At 43.2% G+C, this 22,108-nt stretch overlaps 1 protein-coding gene across 19 annotated transcripts in view; it reads right to left on the reverse strand.

Annotated features, from left to right (window-relative positions):
* Positions 1 to 22,108, reverse strand: part of NEK1 (NIMA related kinase 1) — a 94,600-nt gene that overhangs the window by 18,163 nt on the left and 54,329 nt on the right. For 10 of the 19 annotated variants that reach the window (XM_039326473.1, XM_039326472.1, XM_039326477.1 and 7 more), the window contains 6 exons: positions 11,864 to 12,016; positions 6,377 to 6,544; positions 5,393 to 5,501; positions 5,136 to 5,293; positions 2,907 to 3,118; positions 1,715 to 1,866 (listed from right to left, as the gene is read on the reverse strand). In XM_039326473.1, coding sequence (XP_039182407.1) covers positions 1,715 to 1,866; positions 2,907 to 3,118; positions 5,136 to 5,293; positions 5,393 to 5,501; positions 6,377 to 6,544; positions 11,864 to 12,016 — 952 coding nt within the window. Of the gene's footprint in view, positions 1 to 151; positions 1,347 to 1,714; positions 1,867 to 2,906; positions 3,119 to 5,109; positions 5,294 to 5,392; positions 5,502 to 6,376; positions 6,545 to 11,863; positions 12,017 to 22,108 lie in introns of those variants that run through there. The other 9 variants (XM_039326485.1, XM_039326476.1, XM_039326475.1 and 6 more) reach the window with 9 other exon arrangements.

Raw genomic sequence — 22,108 nt, forward strand, 5'->3', positions numbered from 1 at the left:
AAGCTTGGAAATTATAAATACCAAATGTTAATTTGAATATTGACAGAAAATTAAAGCTTGGGAAGAAAGCAATACAGAACATTGATTGTATATAAGGATTGAATGCAAACACAAGTAAGATATGTATCAACTAAAATTATTAATAAATGTAACAAAGATGTTTTTATTTAGTTGATAAAAATAAGAACTGTATTAGCCTAATATGGGGTAATAGATATTAAGGGAAAAGGAGAGGAAATATTTGATGTTGTAACTTGAGATTTATACTTAAGATGTATGTTATTCAACTATTGATTAACCCAGTCACCATGTTGCTTTTAAAATACTTGATTGTAAAATTAGAAAACTAATAAAATATTATATAAAAATGTTTTAACTAGTTGTTGGATTAAATTCAGATGATTGTTTTGCTTTTGTGTGTTGTTTTGAACCCTCATTTTACATCATTTATATCTGCCAAATCAATAATTTTCTGTACTTTTATGCATATCCCAGAGTGTGCCAGAGGAAATAATTTCTCTTAAGATTTTTTGTGGTTTGGAATAAATTGAAATCTCATTCCAATTTCTCTATAGTATTTTTTTAAAAAATAAAAACGTGTAACAGACCCACTACTATCTTATATTCTTCCTAAAGTAGTGGAAGTTCTTTTGTTATTTCTCTTTTAAAGTTGCTGTTTTGATTGGAATAGGTCTTCATTTATCAGCTACAAAAAGTATGTTGACATTTTAATATATAAGTTTACCTGTTAATTACCTGTTACCTGCTAATTACCAGAAAGACAGCACAAGTTCTGAGAGCCCTAACTCTCACACTATTTTTAGGGATGGATGCCATGGAAGGAGACCCTTGGTAAGAATGACCAAGCCAGTATATCAAAGATCAAGTGGATCCAGGATATGAAGACTCAGAAGGCTGAGGGGGAGAGGCAGGCAGGGAAGACCTTGAGCCGGTCCGTGGGTGGCATCATGCCGAAACCGTGCCTACCCCATTGCCAGCAATGGAAAAAGAGTCACGAAACGTCGCGACACATCACATGACATTGCGAGTTTGACACCCCTGACCTATAAGTTCAGCAAGCCCTGCTATCATTGTTAATGAAGATAACAAAATGCATAAATGAAAACTTGTTATGGTGTCTAAGTCTGTAGACATTCTGCCTGTTTCTCAAAATCTTTTGTGTTCACTTTCAGAATGACTTTTGCAGCAACAGACATTCAGTTTCCTTTCTCAACCATTCTATGGGTGATCACCCTTCTGTGATTACTACATACCAATTTTTCCAATTATTGTATTCTACAACTAGTGATGAATGATTTCCATCAGGTGCATTAATACTTAACGCACTGTAAAGAAATAGAAAATAGTTAGATTTTTTTATTTTTGCATTTTTATTACTGTTCAAAGTATGTTCTGAACTGTTTTCCCTTCCTGATAAAAGACACCAACATGCCACAGCATAACCTAGACTTCTCCAAGCTGGTTCCCCTCAAACATACAGGGGACCAAACACGGGACAAAAGAGGCACTGAACATGCTAGTTGGGACCTCTGGAAGCTGCAGTCCCAGCCCTTTGAAGAGTACCAGACTGGGATAGTAAACAACTCATTTTTTAAAAAATTACCCTTTATTAATACTCTCATTTGTTTGAATTCTCATGAAAACTTTGGCAAACACATTCTCTAAATACTTTTAATGAAGTAGAATAGCTCACATTTCTTCAGAATCTGAATGTTCTTTAATTGGTACATCTTCCACATCATCAATTTCAAGATTCTCTTGATTTTGGACATCAGCAACACTGGGAACATCAACTAATGTTCTATATAATTTTGAAAGATCTGGAAGAGAACATGTCCTCAGCAACTGGAATGAAAGAATGCATTACATGAATAGATTAAATAAAAAAGCAAAGCTTATAACAAGATAAGATAGAATCTTAATCAAGATTTGAATATAAAATATTGTAACAAAGTAAATTTATCTTTATTTCTCTATCTCTAAGAATGAAGCAACTATATTGTTTGGCAATGAGAAGAAGTTAGAGGTTGTTAATAGAATAGGTTAAACTATATCAGTTTTCATGACAAAACTGATTTTTTCTCATTATGTAATAAAAGTTTATAACAATATGTAATGTAATGAACTGTTTATTGTGTAATAAACATAACTTTTTCACAATTTTTAAATTCTTAAATAAAATTTCTATTTCAAACATAATTTCCCAGAATGCCATCTGTTTCCAACATTACAAAATGTCTTTTTAATATGAAAACTTTTGTATGTAATTCTTGTACTGTACAGCAGTGTCCTTTTTGGCACCAAGGACTGGTTTTGTGAAAGACAATTTTTCCATGGACGGGGGGGGGGGGATGGTTTTGCTTTTGTCCCTTGCCCATAGCTCACTTCCAACCCAGTTCCTAACGGGCCACAGACTGATACCAGTCTGTATCCAAGGAGTTGGAAACCCCTGCTGTACAGGTTGTCAGATATAATAATTTTATAATTATTTAGAAAAAATCTATATCTACTAGCAAATTAATCCATACATGTATATGCAAACTGAGAAGCTAGAAAGTCATAAGCTTATAGAATAACTGAAACCCAACATTTTATATTAGCTTATGTGATTTAACCTATTCATAAAATAATATATGTTTGCTTTCAGTTGTAGGATTTAGATCAGGGGTCCCCAACCCCCAGTCTGTGGACCAGTACCGGGCCGTGGCATGCCAGTAACTAGTCCGCACAAACAAAGCCCCATCCGCAAGATGCAGGCAGCATACAAAGCTACACACACTCCGGTCCACGGAAAAACCTTTCTCTACGAAATCGGTCCCTAGTGCCTGAAAGATTGGGGACCTCTGATTTAGATTGTGAAAGATATTAAAGATTTTAACACTTGCCTTTGGGTTGTTTGCATCAAACAGACCTGTAGAAAGCCCTATCAACACTGAATTTTTGCCTTTTGTTTTCTCTGGTGATACAGAGCATGACCTTGTTGGAAGAGAATCTTCAAAGGAAGACTGTGCTGAAAGAACTGGAAAAGCTACTAGTCTTGCTTGGTGTTCCTGGACCTTCTGAAAAAAGGGTTCAGGTAGGGCAGGGCTGTTGGTCTCTAGTATGATAAAGACCAAATTATTTTACAAATACATATACAATAGTAACAGTTTAAGAGCTCCAATTAAATAAAAAAACAACATGATTCAGACATTTGAAGGAATGTTATATTTAGCAAGCATTTTAGAATTAAAATATGAATACATTGTTATTAAAACAATGTATCAGCATTCCCTACCTATCTAAAATAATCATTTTTTTTTCAAATTGTCAGTTAACTTCAGTAATTTTATGTTCAAGTCATTAAATTTTATCTACCTAATGAATGTTAAGAAATCCTATCAATCAAATTTGGTTCTTTCTAATTTTTGACTGTTTCTACTGCAGCACTGTTGAAATAAGAATTGTTGCTCAGCTCAAGAGAAATAATTATCACACTCAAGTTTTGGGCTTATTACATCTGACAGCCATACAGAAAGAACAAAAGCAGGTAAAGTCAATTCTAAAAGACTGTTCAACTAGATTTTTTCTCTCCTTGTTATCAGAATTACTATTATCAACTATCCTGTGTAAAAGATTCCAGACTTAGTTTATATAACATTTATTGCATTTTTATTTATTTATAATTTCTAATAGCACTTCCAGTACTTAAGACAGTCTTCTTACAAATACCTCTTTTAATAGTTTAAAGATATCTTATCAAAGTCTTACAATATTTTCATTGTAACTACAGTAGTTAGATTTCTATAATTAATTTTTAAAATTTGTGCTTAACTCATAATTCCTTGAAATTAAACAATAAAAAATAACTGTCCTCCACACCACTACAGACTATGAAAATCTATGTGTGAAAAAACTGAGATTTTTCAGCAGGATAAATAGCAAAAGGAAGAGTTCCTTCAGTCATCACACGATTTCTTTTCTGTGTCATCTGAATTTTTTTCTTCCTAAATCCTTGTACTGATCAGAGAGAATCAGATTTAAAGACAAGATTCTGCTGACAGTTCTTTTCCTTAAGAACATTCGGATCGCAAAAGTTTATTTTCAGGCAAGGGGACTTTATTACACAGTTTTCCTATTTATACTGAAACAACATAGAAAAAAATAATGTGGGTGTGGCTGGCCCCAACTAGCATTCTGAAAAGCCTTTACACCTGGTTGTTATCTAGGCATGCAGATCAGGAGATGATTAAGCATGCAAATGTTTTCTCATCTGCCATCGTATTATTATAATTGTTTTATTACATTTCTAATATTGTTAGCTGCCTAGATTTGCTTAAGATTGGTTGCCGTATAAATGTACTTAAATAAATAAATATCCAGACATATCCAACCCAGTTTCTTTTTACCTAAGGATTTAAGGCCTAAGGATGTCAATTAGTTTATGTAAGGATGTCTTATGGCCCACTATATTCCCTTCAGAAGGAACAGTTTAAATGTGAGGAGTCTTTGGTGCTTTCTGAGCTTGGATGTTTTCTTGCAGATGTTTCATTACTCAAACTAGGTAACGTCATCAGTGCTAGTCACTCTCATTTCAATCCTGAGCTACAAATATTCCCTTTTATTGGTACTTTAAATGTGTCTTGTGTGCATGCATGTGTATTGTGTATGTGCATAAATATCAATCTATCAGTCTATGGGAAGCTCATGCTGCAAAATACATTATATTATTATTATTATTATTATTATTATTATTATTATTATTATGGGACTCTGGGCAGCTTACAATATAAAACAATATTATAATAACAGTAAACAATAGATACAGCATTAGAATTAACAGAGAATTAGCTAAATTAACTAAGATGAGGGAATCTCCATATGTCTTCATTTCTAGGAAAGCATTTGGGCATTAAATAAATCCATAAATGTTCCTACAAGATAGAAATGTTACATGACTAGTGCCCAATGATCACCAGCCCTCTAATAACATAAAGCTAAATAGAGATCGTGAATATATTCTCAGTGCTTTTGTGACTAGTACTGTCCCTACATTCCAGCTATTTTGGGAAAATTCTCTAATAGCATCCATTTTATGACTATACCCACAAGTATTCTGAAATTTCCAAATGTACCAATCAGTCCAAGAATGTGGGGGAGTTTTGCTTTAAACAACTGCAGGTGCTGACCTACTGATGGTTCATCATGGATTGGCATTTTTTTATGAATTCCATCTTCTATAGCAAGATCTTTGTTGTCGTCATAGTGACAATTATCAATATGAACTTCTGACCTGTGGGAACATCACAACCATGGGAAAAAAGTAAATAGTTTATTATTAGTTTGCAAAAATTGATTTTCAAATGGAGGTAGTTAAAATATGGGGACTTACATTGTTTCCTTCTCTTTTCCTTCATTAACCCACACTTCAGCAACAGGAAATATATCTGTTTGACATTTGTTTCTTTGGGTTTCTTCTAGAAATTCTGCTTCCAAATCATCTGTGGGAAAAAGTTTTAGCTCTTCTTAAGATGTTTACACACAGCAAATTAAGTAGGAGGGCATAAATTGTTTTCAAATATTACGCATGACTATCATTTAAAAATCTTTAACAGCACTCAAAAATAGCACTAGTAAGTTATAACCAGTCAAGTCATATTTAAAAATGCCATATGAAATGTTATTAAATTCTTCTGTGTTACACGTTTCAGTTATGGCTGATTGAATGATTTAACTATATATAGTCCTCAAGTTACGACTAGTTGCTTAACAACCATTCAAATTCACAACAGACCTCTCACTCTACTTATGATCCAATTCCAAAGTCCCAACAGCCCCCCCTCCAGTCAAATGATCGTATTTTGAGTGCTTAGCACATTTATGATTGTTTTCAGTATCATGGAATCACAATAGTTATTTACAAAGCTTTTGCTAGTTAGTTCCTATTTTTGTCAAAAATGCCCCACAGCAAATGATTGCCACATTCTCTTAGTATGCCACAAAAAAGATAGTGAAATTGGTTTCGTCATTGGGTGACTCACTTTATGATCATCACAGATAAGGCTCTGTTATGGTCATAACTTGAGGACTACCTGTAACAGCATTTGTCAACTAGCCCAGTGTACTGACGTCCTGGGCAGTTTACAATAAGAACAACAGAAACAAGGCAGAAGAATAAAAATATAAGAAATAAATATAATTATAATGCTCTTGTACAATCAATCAGGACCAAAGTTATGCTGGAATAAAACAGTTAGATGGATTGCAAGGTTTCATACAAATAACAAATTCTTGTCAAACTTCTTTAATGTATTTTTCCTGCTTGATTAGAATATTATGTTTAAATATACTTAAATTGAGAATTGGCAAGACACACCTTCCATCAGAGTAGGTTCAGGTAATAAATGGGCTAACACAGATTCTTGAAGCCTTGCTTTTGCCATATTTTCATTATTATCAGCTTCAATAGATGATTTTCCTTCAACAGAAATTACTGCTCTAGTATCATCGCTTTTTCCTACTGTTAAAGTTGCCTTTGACACTTCTAAAGAAAAACAACAATGTTATCATTTGAAACATACTTCTTACTGAATTCCTTTCAGCAATCATGAAATATAGCATTCAGCATTCAGAAACTGCATTTTTAATCCATGTTATTAAAGAAACTGTACTGCAATTGTATAAAAAACCAGATATTATCCCACCTTGGAGTTTAAAAGAAATTCTCAAGTCTCTATTAAGTAAAAATGAATATCTTTAATTAACTAAGCTATAACTTAAACTCTGATCTAGGTACTACTGTTTAAGAATAAATTTAATAGCAAAGACATTTTTCATTCATTTAAAATCCAGAAATCAAAATCAATTTAGCAGTTAACACTTTGGACAAAAACAGTAATTTTTGACTTCCAGTTTGCGTCGCGGTGAGACGGGATGCAGGAAGGCAGCATTCTGCCTTCTGCACCCGATTTCGCTCTGCTGGAGGCCCTAAAAAGGCCCTAAAATTGCCCCGAAGAGGGGATGAAGAGGAGGGGTGCCTTGTTGATTATGGAGAGACAGCGGTCTTTCCGTTCGATCCAAGGAAAGCCCTCCAAACCAGCAGGGGAAAGACTGGCTACATTCCTGTGGCCAACCATTAGCTGCTGACAACTGAAGAAGAAAAAAGCACTACTTACTACTCATAAACAGCATGTTTGGAACTGGGTGAGAATATAGATCCTTTCTTTATTATTTTACAACTGAATTTCCTGGGAAAGGCTCCCAAGAAGCTCCATCAGAATGTAAATGGAAGTGGTATTTTAATTCTATGGGGGATAGAAACATACAATATTGAAGTAGAAGTAACATAAAGCTACAGCTTTGATAAATTTGAGAACTGAGATAACCGTTAAGATTTTCTCTTTGAAAAAAAATAGTAAGAAGAAATATAAGAAATCAAATCTTTGTTTTAAGAGTGGAAAATGGACTTTGAATGACATCTAGTAATGGATTTGGGTATAGCACTATTCCTAGCTTGGAAGAACAGCTAGCAATAAAGGACGATATTTTGGCATACTCATCACCCTGACCTTCTTGGATATAAAAACCTACTGAGCTTGGACTTTTAACTTCAAGAGCTAGTGGGAGAGAAAGAAAAATTTGACCTTGGACTATGCCTGGCTGGGAGAGACTTCTGAGCTGTTTTCAGAGAGGTTGAACATTTTGAACACTTTGAACATTGTGGATTACAACCTTGCCTGATTGACAATTTTTGGATACTTGAGACAAAGGACCACTATAAAATATTGCTTTCAGGACTGAACCTATACTCTGGAATCTATTGAATTATAAAAGATACAGAAAATTAGAGGAAACTTTGATCTACTCTTACTGAGTCTGGTGATACTAGAGGATCTCCAGGAACGATGCCTCAAGAAAAAACAAACACTTTTCAGAAGGAAATATATTTGATGCTACAATTAATTCACCAAACAATTATTGACTGCAAAGAGGACATAAAAAGAAATCATAATGAGACTAAAAACAATTTAGACAATATGAATGAGCAAATCTCCAAATTAAATCTACAACTAGAAAGTTCCCAGATAACGACTACAAAGTATGAACAAATAATCTAGAAATCAGAACACATAACAGAGGAAATGGATTTAGAGATGGAAGAGATAAAAGAAGGGAAATATAAATGACTATATACAAACAAAATACTGCAAAACTTAGCTATAACAATGAAAATGCAAAAGACCTTTTACCCCTTAGGCCTGCAAAATATATCTGATGGCAAGGAAGATTTTTAAAAAGGGAATATAGAGCTATTAAGGAAAATGTCACAACTTGGGAGACAGGGAATGAAAAGAGAAATGGAGGGAGAAAGGAATTGGGAGTTGTTTAAGGAATATAAATGGGAAGAATTCCCCCCTCTACCTAAATTGTCTTCCTCGTGCCAAGCAATTTTTACAAAAATAGAAAGAAAATTCCTGGGCGATCTAATTGCCCTGACTTGGAAAGTGACTTGGCAAAGAAAGAAAGCTAGAGTCACATTTAAAAAACAGAAGATTTGACCTTTTAGAGGGGGCATTATATGTTTAAATACTTGTTTGAATAAGATTAAAAGAACGGATGACCCTTAGATATAATTAGACTTTTATCAAGAAAGATATAATTTAGAATTAAGATAGCATTTTTTTTCTTCTCTTTTTTTGGATTTGGGAAACATGAAGATAAGAAGAGAATTGATTTGAATAAAACTTTTAGCTATATAAATGTAATTAATATTGAGAAAATCATAACTGATAAAGATATTTCAAACACTGATGGGAAATCAAACCTTAATAAGAGCATGAAAAGGAGGATATTGATTAATGAATTGACATTACTGATTTATGAATTGATATTATTTGTATTTAGTAAAATATGAAGATGCTTATGTTTAACTTTGTATACATTAACAGTACCAAAAGTTGTAACGGTGTAATGAGGGGAAAATGGAAAAAAATATGGGGAAGAAAGGAGGATCAGGAAAAAAATACTGGATTGTGTAGCATTGAACAGATTTATATTGAAGAAGTTAATCTTAAATATTTGAACCCAGACAAAAATAAAGACTGTAATATTTAAAAATTAATAAAATTTTTATTTAAAAAAACAGTAGTTTTGCTTTTTATGTAAATTCTGGGAGGTGTGTGCTACACTATTTCTTGGGGAAAGCATTCATCCCTGGATCCACGCAAAAAAGTACCCCCACACAAGCACACATGCTAAGATAGCTAAACTTCTGGCAATGAGGACATCTTCCAAAGGACCTATCCTGCAATCTAAGAACCCAGGCAGGTTCAAGATTGAAAAAGTGATTGCTCAAGTAGGCTTTAAGCCAGGGATGTCAAACTCAATTTCATTGAGGGCAGCATCAGCATTGCGGTTGCCCTTGGGGGAGCGGGGGTGTGTGGCCAGGTGGGTGTGGCCTACTGGATGGGCGTGGATGGACTGGGTGTGGCCTACTGGGTGGTCGTGGTTTCGGCAGGCAGCAGGGCACTCTCCTCAGCACTGAGGTTGAGCCGGGCAGTGCGAAGCTCGCCAACTTTGCACCTTGCTGCCTGCTGAAACTGGGCAGGCTGGGAGCTAGGTAGCATTGCATTTCTCATCAGATTCGCGCACCCAGCTCAGCTCTTGGTGCTGTGAGGAGAGCGCCCCGCTGCCTGCTGAAACCAGGCAGGCTGGGAGCTGGGTGGCCTCGCGTTTCTTTTTGGATTTGCACCGCCCAGCTCAGCCTCTCGGCGCTGTGAGGAGAGCGCCCCGCTGCCTGCCAAAACCCCTCCCCCAGAGCCCATCAAACCAGATATGTGAAGTAGGCCAGGCCATTCGCTGGCCACTTGCAGGTGATGGTGCATTTCTTCATTCCTCACAAGGGTGACACCTCCCCAGCATGCATCCAGGAGGCCGGGCCAACACGGCAGGGGCTGGTCCCTTACTATTTCTAGACGGCCTTGTGGAGCTAAGACTGAATGCATTTCAACACAGATTGCCACCACAAAATTGTACATTGGCTCCCGGCCAGCCTGGGCCAGGGCCAAGGCAGCTGGGGCCGTTCCCTCACTGTTTCCAGGATGGCTTCGCGGGTCATATGAAACCACTTCGCGGGCCGCATCCAGCCCTCGGGCCTTATGTTTGACATGTCTACTTTAAGCCATTTAAGGTTTTAAACGTCAACATCAATCTCTTAAACTACAATAGTAGTCAATTTACAAACATTTTTTTTATTGAACATTCAAAGTTACAATGGCACTGAAAAAAGTGACTTATAACCATTTTTCACATTTACAACTGTTGCAGCCTTCCCATGGTCACATGATCAAACCTTTTATAGCAGTTGCAGTGTCTAATACCTTGTGATCAGCTTTTGTAACCTTCTGACAAGCAAAATCAATGGAGCAGCCAGATTCACTTAACAACCATTACTAGTTTAACAACTGCAGTGTTTCACTTAACAACTATGGCAAGAAAAGTCATAAAATGAGGCAAAACATCACTTAACAACTGTCTTGCTTAGCAACAGAAATTTTGGGCTCAATTGCAGTGATAAGTCAAGGACTACTTTTATGTCAAGTAAACATCCAGAAATCTTTATGTATATTTATGAATTCTGTATCTCATACTGCTTAGCACAGGGGTCCCCAATCTCTGGGCCACAGCCCACTAGTTGGGTTATGAGGTGTTTGCAACCTGGCCGTGGAAATAGGGGTGAGTGCGGCATGCATGTACCGCCACACACAAGCAGCAGGCAAGCATGTGCATGCGTACTCTATTTGTGTGAGTGACAGGTGCATGTGCATGCCACTTATGCAAATGGAGCTGCACGTGCATGTTTACTGGCCACTCGCATGAAACCATCCCCTCTCCCTCTTCCCCTCCCCCTGCTGGTCCACAAGGCCAGGAAAGTTGGAGAACTCTGGCTTAGCTAATGCAATTTGTTTATTTGTATGCTGTCTATACAGACTTGCAGGAGCTTACACAAGGATAGCAATAAAAACATCCACAATAAGAAACTTAACAAAAACATTGATAATAAACAATCTAACAGGGTGCTTTGCAAACATTTTCTTGCTAAGCTTCTAACAGATAATACTTGTGAAAGTTGGCCAAAAAAGAAAGGGAGTCTAAGGAAGAGTCAAGGTGTAGGCCTGAAACAAAGGACTAACATCTCCCAGATCCAGGTAGTCATAGTTCCACTATCTCCAAAGGTCGGACACACATCCAGCCTAGAAATATGAGCATGTTAAATAACACCTTATCCACATTAATCATGTCCACACCTGAAAATGAGATCCAGATAATCTTGCAACATTACCTGACCCAGAAATAAAATATATATATTAAGGTAGAATTTTTTAAAATTAGGTTCCATGAAATCCAAATATTTCAATGGAATCTGTAGGACTAAAATAATGGGGAAAAATACTCTCAGCAAGAAATTAAGCCTCCCCTCCCCAACTTCTTGCAGAAAGATTTTTCTTTATCTTAGTCACTAAGTTATACTGTAGTAGAAAGATGGGGCTTCCATTTAGAAGTTACATCACTCTTGATCAGATTCCAAGAATTTTTAAATTATGGTAACAAATAGGTTCTGTTGCTTGAAAAAGCTTGAAAACTCCTGTATTAGCTAATGATTTTTAGCTTTAAAAAAGCAAGAGTTGCTATTATACAAGACCAAAGCAGAGAAATTTTGTGCTAGATGTTTTATTCTCTTAATAATCAAGTAAAACCGCACAATTGATTTAATGTTCTGCTGACTACAGTTCATAAAAAATTCAAAAATATAAGCCTTGTATGGATTTCAAAACTCCAAATGAAAGCTTTAATTTAATCTTACCACTGGTAATATTTAGGTTATCCATGAGATCAGTTTCAAGCTGTAATTCAGCTTCCCCAAGTTTCTTCAGTACAGAATCAATAGAACTATTATCCCAAACTTTTCGCTGGGGTTCAGCAACATCTAACTTAATAACTTCTCCAAATGTTTGTGCTGTAAGAAAAATGTAACATGTTAGCCAAAATGTAGCTTTAAAAACAATATACAGGAAGATATTTTGTTTGTACATTCAGTGAAAGCTGAGAAAGCCATCCCTGAATAACTCCACATTATTTTTAAATTTTAAACTATCCTTAAAAAGAGAGAGTATGGTGGTCTGTAAATGTATTTCTAATATAATTTTTTTATCAAATCAATTTCATTTAGTATAAATTAATATGAGTTATAGCTAGGCAAACAAATTTTGTTAAAAAAAGACTGATTAGTATTAGCTGGCAAAATATTCTATAGAACTTAAGAATAACTGTTATTCCATTTTTAAGATAAAAGAGAAAGAAAAAGTTTTAATGACCTAACAAATGTAATTTTTCACACATATTAATAAAATGAACAGATGTTATAGGGCAGTGATGACAAACCTATGGCATGGGTGCCAGAGGCGGCACTCGGAGCCCTTTCTGTGGGCACACATGCCGTTGCCCCAGCCTCTCCTCCCCCGCAGCCCCCTCCTCTCCAGCAGCCCCCCTGAAGGAGAGTCGCCCCTGAGCATGGCCCTCGCGGAGCAGCGCAGCCAAGGACATGGCAGCCAGGCATGGGGGGGCGGAGCAGGGGTAGGGCGGGTGGTGGAGTGGGGGCGGGGCCAGTTTTTGGGCACTCGGTCTCTAAAAGATTCACCATCACTGTTATAGGGAAAAAAACCTATATTAATATTTATATGCTCAGCATTAGTCTAAAACTATTTAAAATAGTGAGACTCTGGACAAAATTCAAAGAGTAAACAAAATACTGACCATGTATTATAAAGATGCTTTTTAGCTTGATGCAACAAGGCATTCAACCTTATTTTCAGGCTGAGTGATCCAGATTCTTTCCCTTAAGGTATGACACTGAACTCCTCTTTCTTAGCTCCATTATTGTTAAGCACAGAGAAAGATTGAATAACTGGTTCTGGGAATGGCCAGAACAGTCAACTTGTTATGGCCAACTTGCGACAGCCAGCTCGCCATAGTCGATTCACCATGGCCAACTTGCCGCAAAACAACTCGCCACAGCCAACTTGCCATGGGACAACTCACTCCAGAATAATTTAATAATTCTATTTAATTATTTAAAATAAATTAAAAAATATTTTAATTTTTTGTCATTACATTTTATACTGTCCCTCCTTTTGCATCCTTTAATGATTCTCTTCCACCATTATTAGTGTAATTTTTCTCCAGCAACGAGTTGTCCTGTGGCAAGTTGACCATGGCGAGTTGTCCCGCAGTGAGTTGGCCATGGCTAATTGTCATAGACACGCTGGTTCTAAACAAGTGTCATACCCCTTCAATGTATTTGCCTGCATATTATTGCTTTGCCTGTGTATTCCTTTTGGGGTTCTGCCATTCTGGTGGGAGGGAGACTGCTTCCCTGGGGGATGAATTTGCCTGGCTCTGCTCTGTCCTCTTTGAAACGTTTTCCTTTCGTGAGAAAGGAATGTGGCCAGAAAACATCTGCCTTATCTCCAGACAACAGAGCCTGGGACCGGCTCAAAATGGAGAGAGACCTTGAGATGGGTACTAAATCACTAGGTTCTCAAAACAACCTAGCATCTATGGATTAGCCAGATTTCTACCGGACGATTGGACTCTGGAGGAAGGAATCCCGAATAGGCATTATGATATAACCTTTCAAGTGTAAATTCTTCAGACCTTGCTTTGCTCTATTGCTATCAATAACCCACGGGCAGCAGCCTCCGCCGACACCAACCCCAGCGAGGGACCAGCCGGCGCCGGGCTTGCCCGAAAGCAGCCTCGCCGGACGGGACGGCGTGCGGTGGAGGAGCTGTGCCCGCTTCGCCCTGCAGTCTCCAGGCCTTTAATCCAGTTCGGCTCTGCCTTGGACGCCGAAACTCCAGGCTGAGGAGCCGAACTTCGCCTGGGTGCAACGGCCGCTTCTGTTCGTCTCTGAAGACTGAGAGTCCCCAAGCCCAGCGCGGGGCGGGCGCGGCTTCTTTCCACCGACAGAGGCCCGTTCGTGCCCTTCTCGTGGAGCCCGCGGCAGCTTGCAAAGGTTGAAGGACGAAGGAAAGCGCCAAGGCCGACGCCGCCATTGCTGCGCCGGAGCTGAAGATAGGCGGGGACTAGAGCCGGGCTAGCGGCAGCGTTCGGGCCTATCAACGAGTTTGGAAAGAGGCTGGGCTCGGGCGAGGCAGGCGACGGAGCTGCCGGGTAGTTTCCCGGGCGGAGGAAAATTTCTCAACCTTCGCCAGGGAGAAGTGCAGGGCATGCCTCGTCTGCGGCTTTTCCAGCTGCCGCTGCCTCGCCTTACCCTGCTGCCCCGCCTTACCCCGCCTTACCCTGCCCAGCCCAGCGTTCTTACCCTCATGGCTTCCTTTCCACTGAAGCTTGGTCTGGTTAGCCAGTTTTCTAACTGGGTTTGTGTAGGGCTTTCGTCTTTCGCCTCGGCCGCTTTGCTGTGCCTGGAGGCCGCCACCGCCTCGTCCCCGCTGCCCGGCACATCCCGCGTCCCGCATGGCAGTGACCCACAGCCTGACCTTCTGCCGCTGGAGAGTGTCGGCCTGCTCCACCAGCAGCCACAGCCCCCCCCCCGTGGCGGCAGGCCTCGCCGCAGCAGCCCGCCTGGGCAACCCGGCCCGGCGCTCAGCCAACCTTCGCTGCCCCGTGTGTGGCTTCCTTTTCCTCCTCCGCTATCATTGCCGCCACTGCCTCGTCGTTTTCCTCAGGTTCCGCGGCGGGGCCTTCTCCAGTGATCTGGGTCCCCCGCGTGACTTCGCCCGTTGCCTTGGCAGCAATTGCCGCCGTTGCGGTGACGGCCAGTAACAACTTGGAGAAGTTGACCCAGCTCTTTGAGGAGCATAAGGCCAAGTACGGTCTGCCCCAAGACAAGTACTTAATGATCATCTAGCCGGCCACATTGGACCAGCCTGGGACACAGAGGGGCAATACTATTTTTTTTTAGAGAATGTTTGCTGTGGGTGTGAGTATGCATGTAGATGAATGGTGGCCCGGTTATATATAAATTTATTATTGTATTTAGGGTGTATGAATGCGGAATTTTTTTACTTTTTATGTATATAAATTGAGTGTGAATGTATATTGAGTGTTTGGGGTATGAGAATGGTGGAGTCGGGGGTGGAGCCTGGTACCCCTTCTGCTGAGTGCAATAGCAAAAGTAGGGGGGGCAGGACTTACCCTTGGGCTTGGTTTGTATGGAAAGCGAGTCCGGTCAGGAAGGGAGAAGGCTGGTGAGGGTGGAGGTATTCCGGGGAGGGGAGAAGGTTGGAGCATCCCGGTCATGACTGGGATGGGCAGATATGGCGGGAGCAGAGGGGCAGGCCATCTTTGGGGAACGAGAACTCGCTATGTTAGAGCGATTCCTTGTTCTGGCCCCTCAAAAGGCTCATCCTGTAGTACTGGTGACAGGGGAGTACAGGGCCCTGATTGCAGGCTGCTGTTGCTTAATGCCAGGTCCGTTGTCAGCAAAGCCCCCCTTGTCCGTGATTTAATATTGGACAGCGGGGCGGACCTGGCATGTATAACCGAAACCTGGCTGGGCCCTGAGGGGGGTGTTTCCCTCTCGGAGATGTGCCGGACGGGTTTGTGGTGCTTCATCAGCCTCGACATCAGGGCAGGGGTGGGGGAGTGGCAGTCATCGCTCGGAAGTCCTTGAGCCCTCGTGGGATTCCTGCCCCGGAGGTTGTTGGGTGTGAGTCCCTCCTATTGAAGTTGGGTTCACGGGTTCAGTTGGGCTTGCTGCTGACGTACTACCTCCCAGCTGCGTTGAAACAGCCCTGCCTGCGTTGCTGGAGTCAGTAGCCGGGTTGGCGGTGGAGTTCCCCAGACTTATAGTACTGGGGGACTTTAATCTGCCATCACTCAGCGATCGCTCAGAGGCGGCGCAGGAGTTCATGGCTTCCACGGCAACCATGGACCTGACCCAGGTAATTCAGGACCCAACTCATAGGGGTGGTCACACACTCGACCTTGTGTTTCTCTCGGGGCAATGGAGACATGATCTGGAATTAAGGGGAATAGAGATCTCGCCCTTGTCATGGACAGATCATTTCCTATTGAGGCTGGACTTCAGAGCATCACTCCCCCATCGCAGGGAGAGGGAGCCGACTAGGTGGTTCCGCCCCAGGTGCCTAATGGACCCAGATCGGTTCCAGGAGGAGCTTGGGGAAATACCTGACTCCCTTGTCCACAACTCGTCCGGGTCCCTGGTTGCGGCCTGGAATGAGGCGGCATCCGGGGCCCTGGACCGAATTGCGCCTTTGCGACCTCTCTGTGGTGGTGGTCCCCGGAGGGCCCCTTGGTTTACTGAGGAGCTCCGGGAGATGAAGCGCCACAAGAGACGTCTAGAGCGACGTTGGAGGGCCAGTAACTCTGAATCTGACTGATCACTATTAAGAGCCTATCTTAGGACTTATTTAGTGGCGATAAGGGTGGCAAAGCGTGTTCACTTTTCCGCACTTATTGCGTCCGCAGAATCTCGCCCGGCCGCCTTGTTTAGGGTGACCCGCTCCCTTCTTAAAGTGGAGGAGGCGGAGGAACCCTTGCAGGGGAGAGCTGAGGAGTTTGTTCAGTTTCTGTCGGACAAAATCGCTCAGATTCAGAGAGACCTGGACTCCGACTGGGCAGTGCCAGCCGAGTTGCCAGGGGGCTGGTCTTAGTCATGTTATCTGGAGCGAGTTTGAGCCTGTGACCCCTGATGAAGTGGACAAGGCCGTGAGGGCAATGAATGCCGCCACCTGTTTATTGGACCCGTGCCCCTCCTGGCTGGTTTCTGCCAGTAGGGAGGTGACACGAGGCTGGCTCCAGGCGATAATCAACGCCTCCTTGTTGGAGGGGTCTTTCCCGCAACCTTTAAAGGAAGCGGTGGTGAGGCCCCTCCTCAAGAAGCCTTCCCTGGACCCAGCTGTTTTGAAGAACTTTCGTCCCGTCTCCAACCTCCCCTTTGTGGGGAAGGTTGTAGAGAAGGTGGTGGCGTCTCAACTCTTGCGATCCTTGGAGGAAACCAATTATCTGGACCCTTTTCAATCTGGTTTCAGGCCCGGCTACAGCACTGAGACTGCTTTGGTCGCACTGACCGATGACCTCTGGCGAGCCTGGGATAGGGGTTATTCCTCTATCCTGGTGCTTCTTGACCTCTCAGCGGCTTTCGATACCATCGACCATGGTATCCTTCTGCGTCGTCTTGGAGAGGTGGGGGTGGGCGGCACTGTATTGCGGTGGTTCTCCTCCTACCTCTCTGACAGGTCGCAATCGGTGTTGGCGGGCGGACAGGGATCGACCCCTAGGCGCCTCGATTATGGGGTGCCTCAGGGCTCGGTCCTGTCCCCCCTCCTTTTTAACATCTACATGAAACCGCTGGGGGAGATCATTCGGCGACACGGGGTGAGATATCATCAGTATGCGGATGATACCCAATTGTTTATCTCCACCCCGTGTCCTTTCAGTGAAGCAGTCGACGTGATGTGCTGGTGCCTGGAAGATGTGAGGGTCTGGATGGGGGTGAACAGGCTTAGACTCAACCCTGACAAGACCGAGTGGCTCTGGGTCTTGCCTCCCAAAGGCCAACTGGATGGTCCATCTTTAGTCCTAGGGGGGGCAAATTTACCTCCCTCAGTGCAGGCACGCAACTTGGGTGTCCTCCTGGACTCACAGCTAAATTTGGAACAACATCTATCGGCTGTGGCCAGGGGACCTTTGCACAGGTTCGCCTAGTGCACCAGTTGCGGCCTTATTTGGACCGGGAGGCTTTACTCACAGTCACTCATGCCCTTGTCACCTCAAGACTGGATTACTGTAACGCGCTCTACATGGGGCTACCCTTGAAGGGCGTTCGGAGACTGCAGTTGGTTCAGAACGCAGCCGCGAGAGCGATTGTGGTCGCGCCAAGGTACACCCACGTGTCACCTATCCTCCGCGAGCTGCACTGGCTTCCTGTGGGTCTCCGGACGCAATTCAAGGTGTTGGTTATCACCTTCAAAGCCCTTCATGACATAGGGCCAGGTTACTTACAGGACCGCATTCTGCCGCACAGCTCCCAGAGACCGGTGAGGTCCCATAGATTGGGACTCCTTCAGGTCCCGTCGGCCAGACAATGTCGGCTGGCGGGCCCTCAGGGAAGGGCCTTTTCTGTGGTGGCTCCGACCTGGTGGAATCAACTTCCCCCCGAGGTTCGAACTACTCCCACCCTGCTGGCCTTTAAGAAAGCCGTTAAAACTCTCCTGTTCCGGCAGGCCTGGGACTGATGTCCCCGGGGGGCCGGGATATGATCGGACTCGGGGTATGACTGGATTATTTTATTCTTTTATGACTGTTTTTAACCTTGTACGCCGCCCTGAGTCCTTTGGGATTGGGCGGCATATAAATAGTTGTAAATAAATAAATAAATAAACTCTCAATAAAAGTTCCTTTTGAAACAATACCCGTTTCAAGAGTTCTGCTTTCTTGGGAAATCTAGTTGAGGCAAATCCTTACATAAAGCAAGTTCTGCAATAGTGCCCAGCCCGGAGAGGCATCTGCCCTACTGTGTGTATGTGTGTGTGCATGATATGCCTCTGCATGGCAGCAAAACAGAAGAAACCGGGACCGAAGATTGGAGTGAGTCGGCTACCCAAGCCTGTCCCTGTGGAGCTATCTGAAAGTGCAGGAAACATTTTCATTTGGGTCATTACTGATTTATTCTCCAAATAGGCCCATTTTATCCCATGTCAAAAGATTCCAACTCCAAAAAAAGTGGTTGTGCAGCATTTTTATCGCCTGCATGGGGCCCCACAGCACATAGCAGACAGGGGCATCCAATTCACCTCCAAGTTCTGGAAAGTCTTTCTGGGCCTTCTGGGTTTGGGTCAGGGTCTGTCATCTAGTCATCATCCTCAAACGAATGGGGGGACAGAATGAACGAACTCTGTTCTGGAACAATACCTTCATTGTTTTATCAATTATCAATAAGGTAATTGGACTGATCTGTTACCTTTTGCTGAAGTGACCTATAATAATACTGCACTCCAGTACCAGTTTCACTCCTTTCTAAATGGCTAATGGACAGACTTTTATCCCTTTGCCTGAGTTGCCTGCTAACAAACCTGACATTCCCTTTGGCCGGTTGTTAGGAAAGCTTTAGATAAAGTCAGGACAGCAAATAAGGCTCAGGCAGATAAAAAACGTATGGAGCTGAAGCCTTTCTGAGTGGGGGATGGAGTTTATCTTTCCACCAGGTTTTTGCAATCGCTGCAACCATCCAAAAAGTTAGGACCAAAGTATATCAGCCCTTTCCCCATTATGCGCATTATAAAACCTGTCATTGTGGAATTAGAATGCCCTAAGAGTTTACAACAAATCCATCCGATATTCTACTGCAGTCTGCTGAAACCCGAGGTCACATCTCCGTTAAGGTCTGCCACTGCTCCTCCTCCACCACCAATTATGGTGGAGGGTGAGCAGCATTTTGAGATCAAGGACATTTTAGACCAGAGGTTCTCAACCTGTGGGTCGTGATCCCTTTGGGGGTCAAACGACCCTTTCACAGGGGAGTCGCCTAAGACTATCAGAAAACATATTTCTGATGGTCTTAGGAACCGAGACACAGCTCTCTCTATTGCAGCCTCATTCTCTTCTATCTTTTCCATCCCACCTCCCTGCGAGCTTGCAATACCTCTCAGGGCCTCACATTGCCTCCCGGAGGACTCAGCTGTTCGGCGGCCAGACATTGGAGCTGCTCAGCTGTTGGTCGGGACGCCCACGGAGCTGACACCTACACTGCCAGGTAGAATAGCATCGGTCGCTGGTCTTCTTTGCTGCCCGGCACATTATCCTCGACCCCTCCCCCTGCCCATTCATGTCAAACCTGCGGGGGCTTGATAGGGAGAGAGGGAGGGAAGGAGGAAGGGACTCCTCCTCCTCTCCTAAAGTTCAAAGCATGGTCAGCTTCCCAAGGGTGCCACAATCCCAATTCATGTGTTTCTGCCGTACCTCCTCGGCACTCCAGGAAACGGGGTGGCAGAAGAAAGCTTGGCTGGGCTAAGCAAAGAAAAGCCATGGAGCCGCGATCTAAGATCGCAGGCAGGCCGTGGAAGGGGGTGAAGAAGAGGAAGGGGATTGGAAGAGAGGAAACACCAAGCTTGTCCTCGCCTTTCCCAAGGACCTCCTGCGCTACCTCATAGGAACACCTGGTTTCAGATTTATACCGCAAAAGTTTTTCTCGCACAGAGGAGAGAGGAAAAACAATTGCGGAACACTTGGGAATCTCTTGCAAGGCACCATGTACCTTGGTGCTTATTTCCTAATGCCTTCTCCACGTGTTTTCTGCTCCACCCCAAATTCGCCTCCCTTCCACTTTCCTTACGCAGCCATCTATGGTCTTAATACAGCCCTCAGTCTGTCTCCCTTTCAACATCCCCTAAAATTCTTCATTCAGGCAGGCTTCCAGAATTCGGCTGGCAGGATGCAGGTAACCCCTCCCCCCTGTCCTGCCGCCTCCCATGGCAGCGCGCTGCTCTGCATCCCACGCCTCAAGCCTCCATGGCACAGGACCGCTGGCGTGGTCCCCGATACCCCCTGACTCGCTCCCCGCCGCCAGCGACCATGCAAGCCCTGGCAACTGCTCCAGCCTAAGAAGTAGGCGGCTGGGAAGCTGCCACGGCGCAGACCTCCTGCGCCCGTCAGCTGGCAACCCCCAAACTTGCGCTTGTTAGCTGGGAGGTCTGGCAAGGGAGCCTTGGACGATTTGGCTCCCCCACCCCTTTATTTGGTGATCTGCCACAAGCTCGTGCAAACAAGCCCCAAGGAGAAGCGCAGGGCCAAGGTAAAAAAAAAGCCAGGTGAAATACTCCTAAGGGGTAGCGTCAATCTGTAGTGGGAGGTGAAGGGGGCGGGCGGGTGGGGGTCAACCAGAAGGGAACCGGGTCTGATAAGGGCGAAAGTTGAGTGAGGTTTTCCCCCCTCGCCCCTATCTCCGCCTCCCTTTGTGCAGTGGCGTCTCTGGCTGCTGCCTTCCCAGTTGCCAAGAAAGGGAAAAAAAAGAGCCATGAGCGAGCTCCCCTTTCTGCCTCGTTGCTTAAAGCTTTTTTTTTTTAAATGACCGCTCGTTCAGAACTCCTTGGGGCTTGTTTGCACGAGCTTGTGGCAGATCAGTAAATAAAGGGGTGGGGGAGCCAAACCGTCCAAAGCATTTGCACCCTGAACGTGTGGACGCTGCTTTCATGACTTGCCACCACTGTCCCCTCTCTTCCTGTCCTGTTCTAGCAACGCGCTGCTGCTGCTGCTGGCTGAGCTGATTGCCGCGGGGCCGCGCTCCACCCTCGGCCGCCCTCTGTGCCATGCTGGAGCCTCCCCGCGCCTCCCGACCCACCTCCCTCACCGTCGGAGGGCATCTGTGTGTGTCTCCAGACCTTACTGGACTACCATCCCCAGCAGCCCTAAAAAGCACTGTGGAAGAGTGGGGAATGCTGGGAGTTGCAGTTCATCACTATCTGGAAAAACATGACTCTCCAAAGATCGATCAATCCTTCCTTCCTTCCTTCCATCCATCCATCTCCTTCCCTTCCCCTTCAATCTCTCCTTGCTTGCTTACTTGCTTCCTTCCTTCCTTTCCCCTTCAATCTTCCTTCCTTCCTTCCATCTCCATCCTTTCCCCTTCAATCTCTTTCTCCTTCTTTTCCTTCCCCCTTCAATCTCCTTCCTTCTCCATCTCCTTCTTTTCCCCTTCAATCTTCCTTCTTTCCTTCCCCTTTTCTCCCTCCCAACATTTTTGAGCAAGGAAGAGTAAGTTTCTCCATCGAGCATTGCTATACTGTTTTTGTGATTAATCACTATGCTTTAATTATGTTCAATTCGTAACAATGAAAATACACCCTGCATATCAGATATTTACATTACGATTCATAACAGTAGCAAAATTACAGTTATGAAATAGCAACGAAAATAATTTTATGGTTGGGGGTCACCACAACATGAGGAACTGTATTGAATTTATGGGGTGTTACTAGAATTGGATTCAGAAGCAGAATTAATCGAAGAATGTATGATTAAATGGGCACAAAATTTTGGTGAACCAGTTCTACTAGATACCTGGGAA

This window comes from Crotalus tigris, unplaced genomic scaffold (assembly GCF_016545835.1).
Source record: "Crotalus tigris isolate CLP2741 ecotype Arizona unplaced genomic scaffold, ASM1654583v1 scf7180000024341.3516292, whole genome shotgun sequence".
In the NCBI taxonomy this organism is placed as follows: Eukaryota; Metazoa; Chordata; class Lepidosauria; order Squamata; family Viperidae; genus Crotalus; species Crotalus tigris.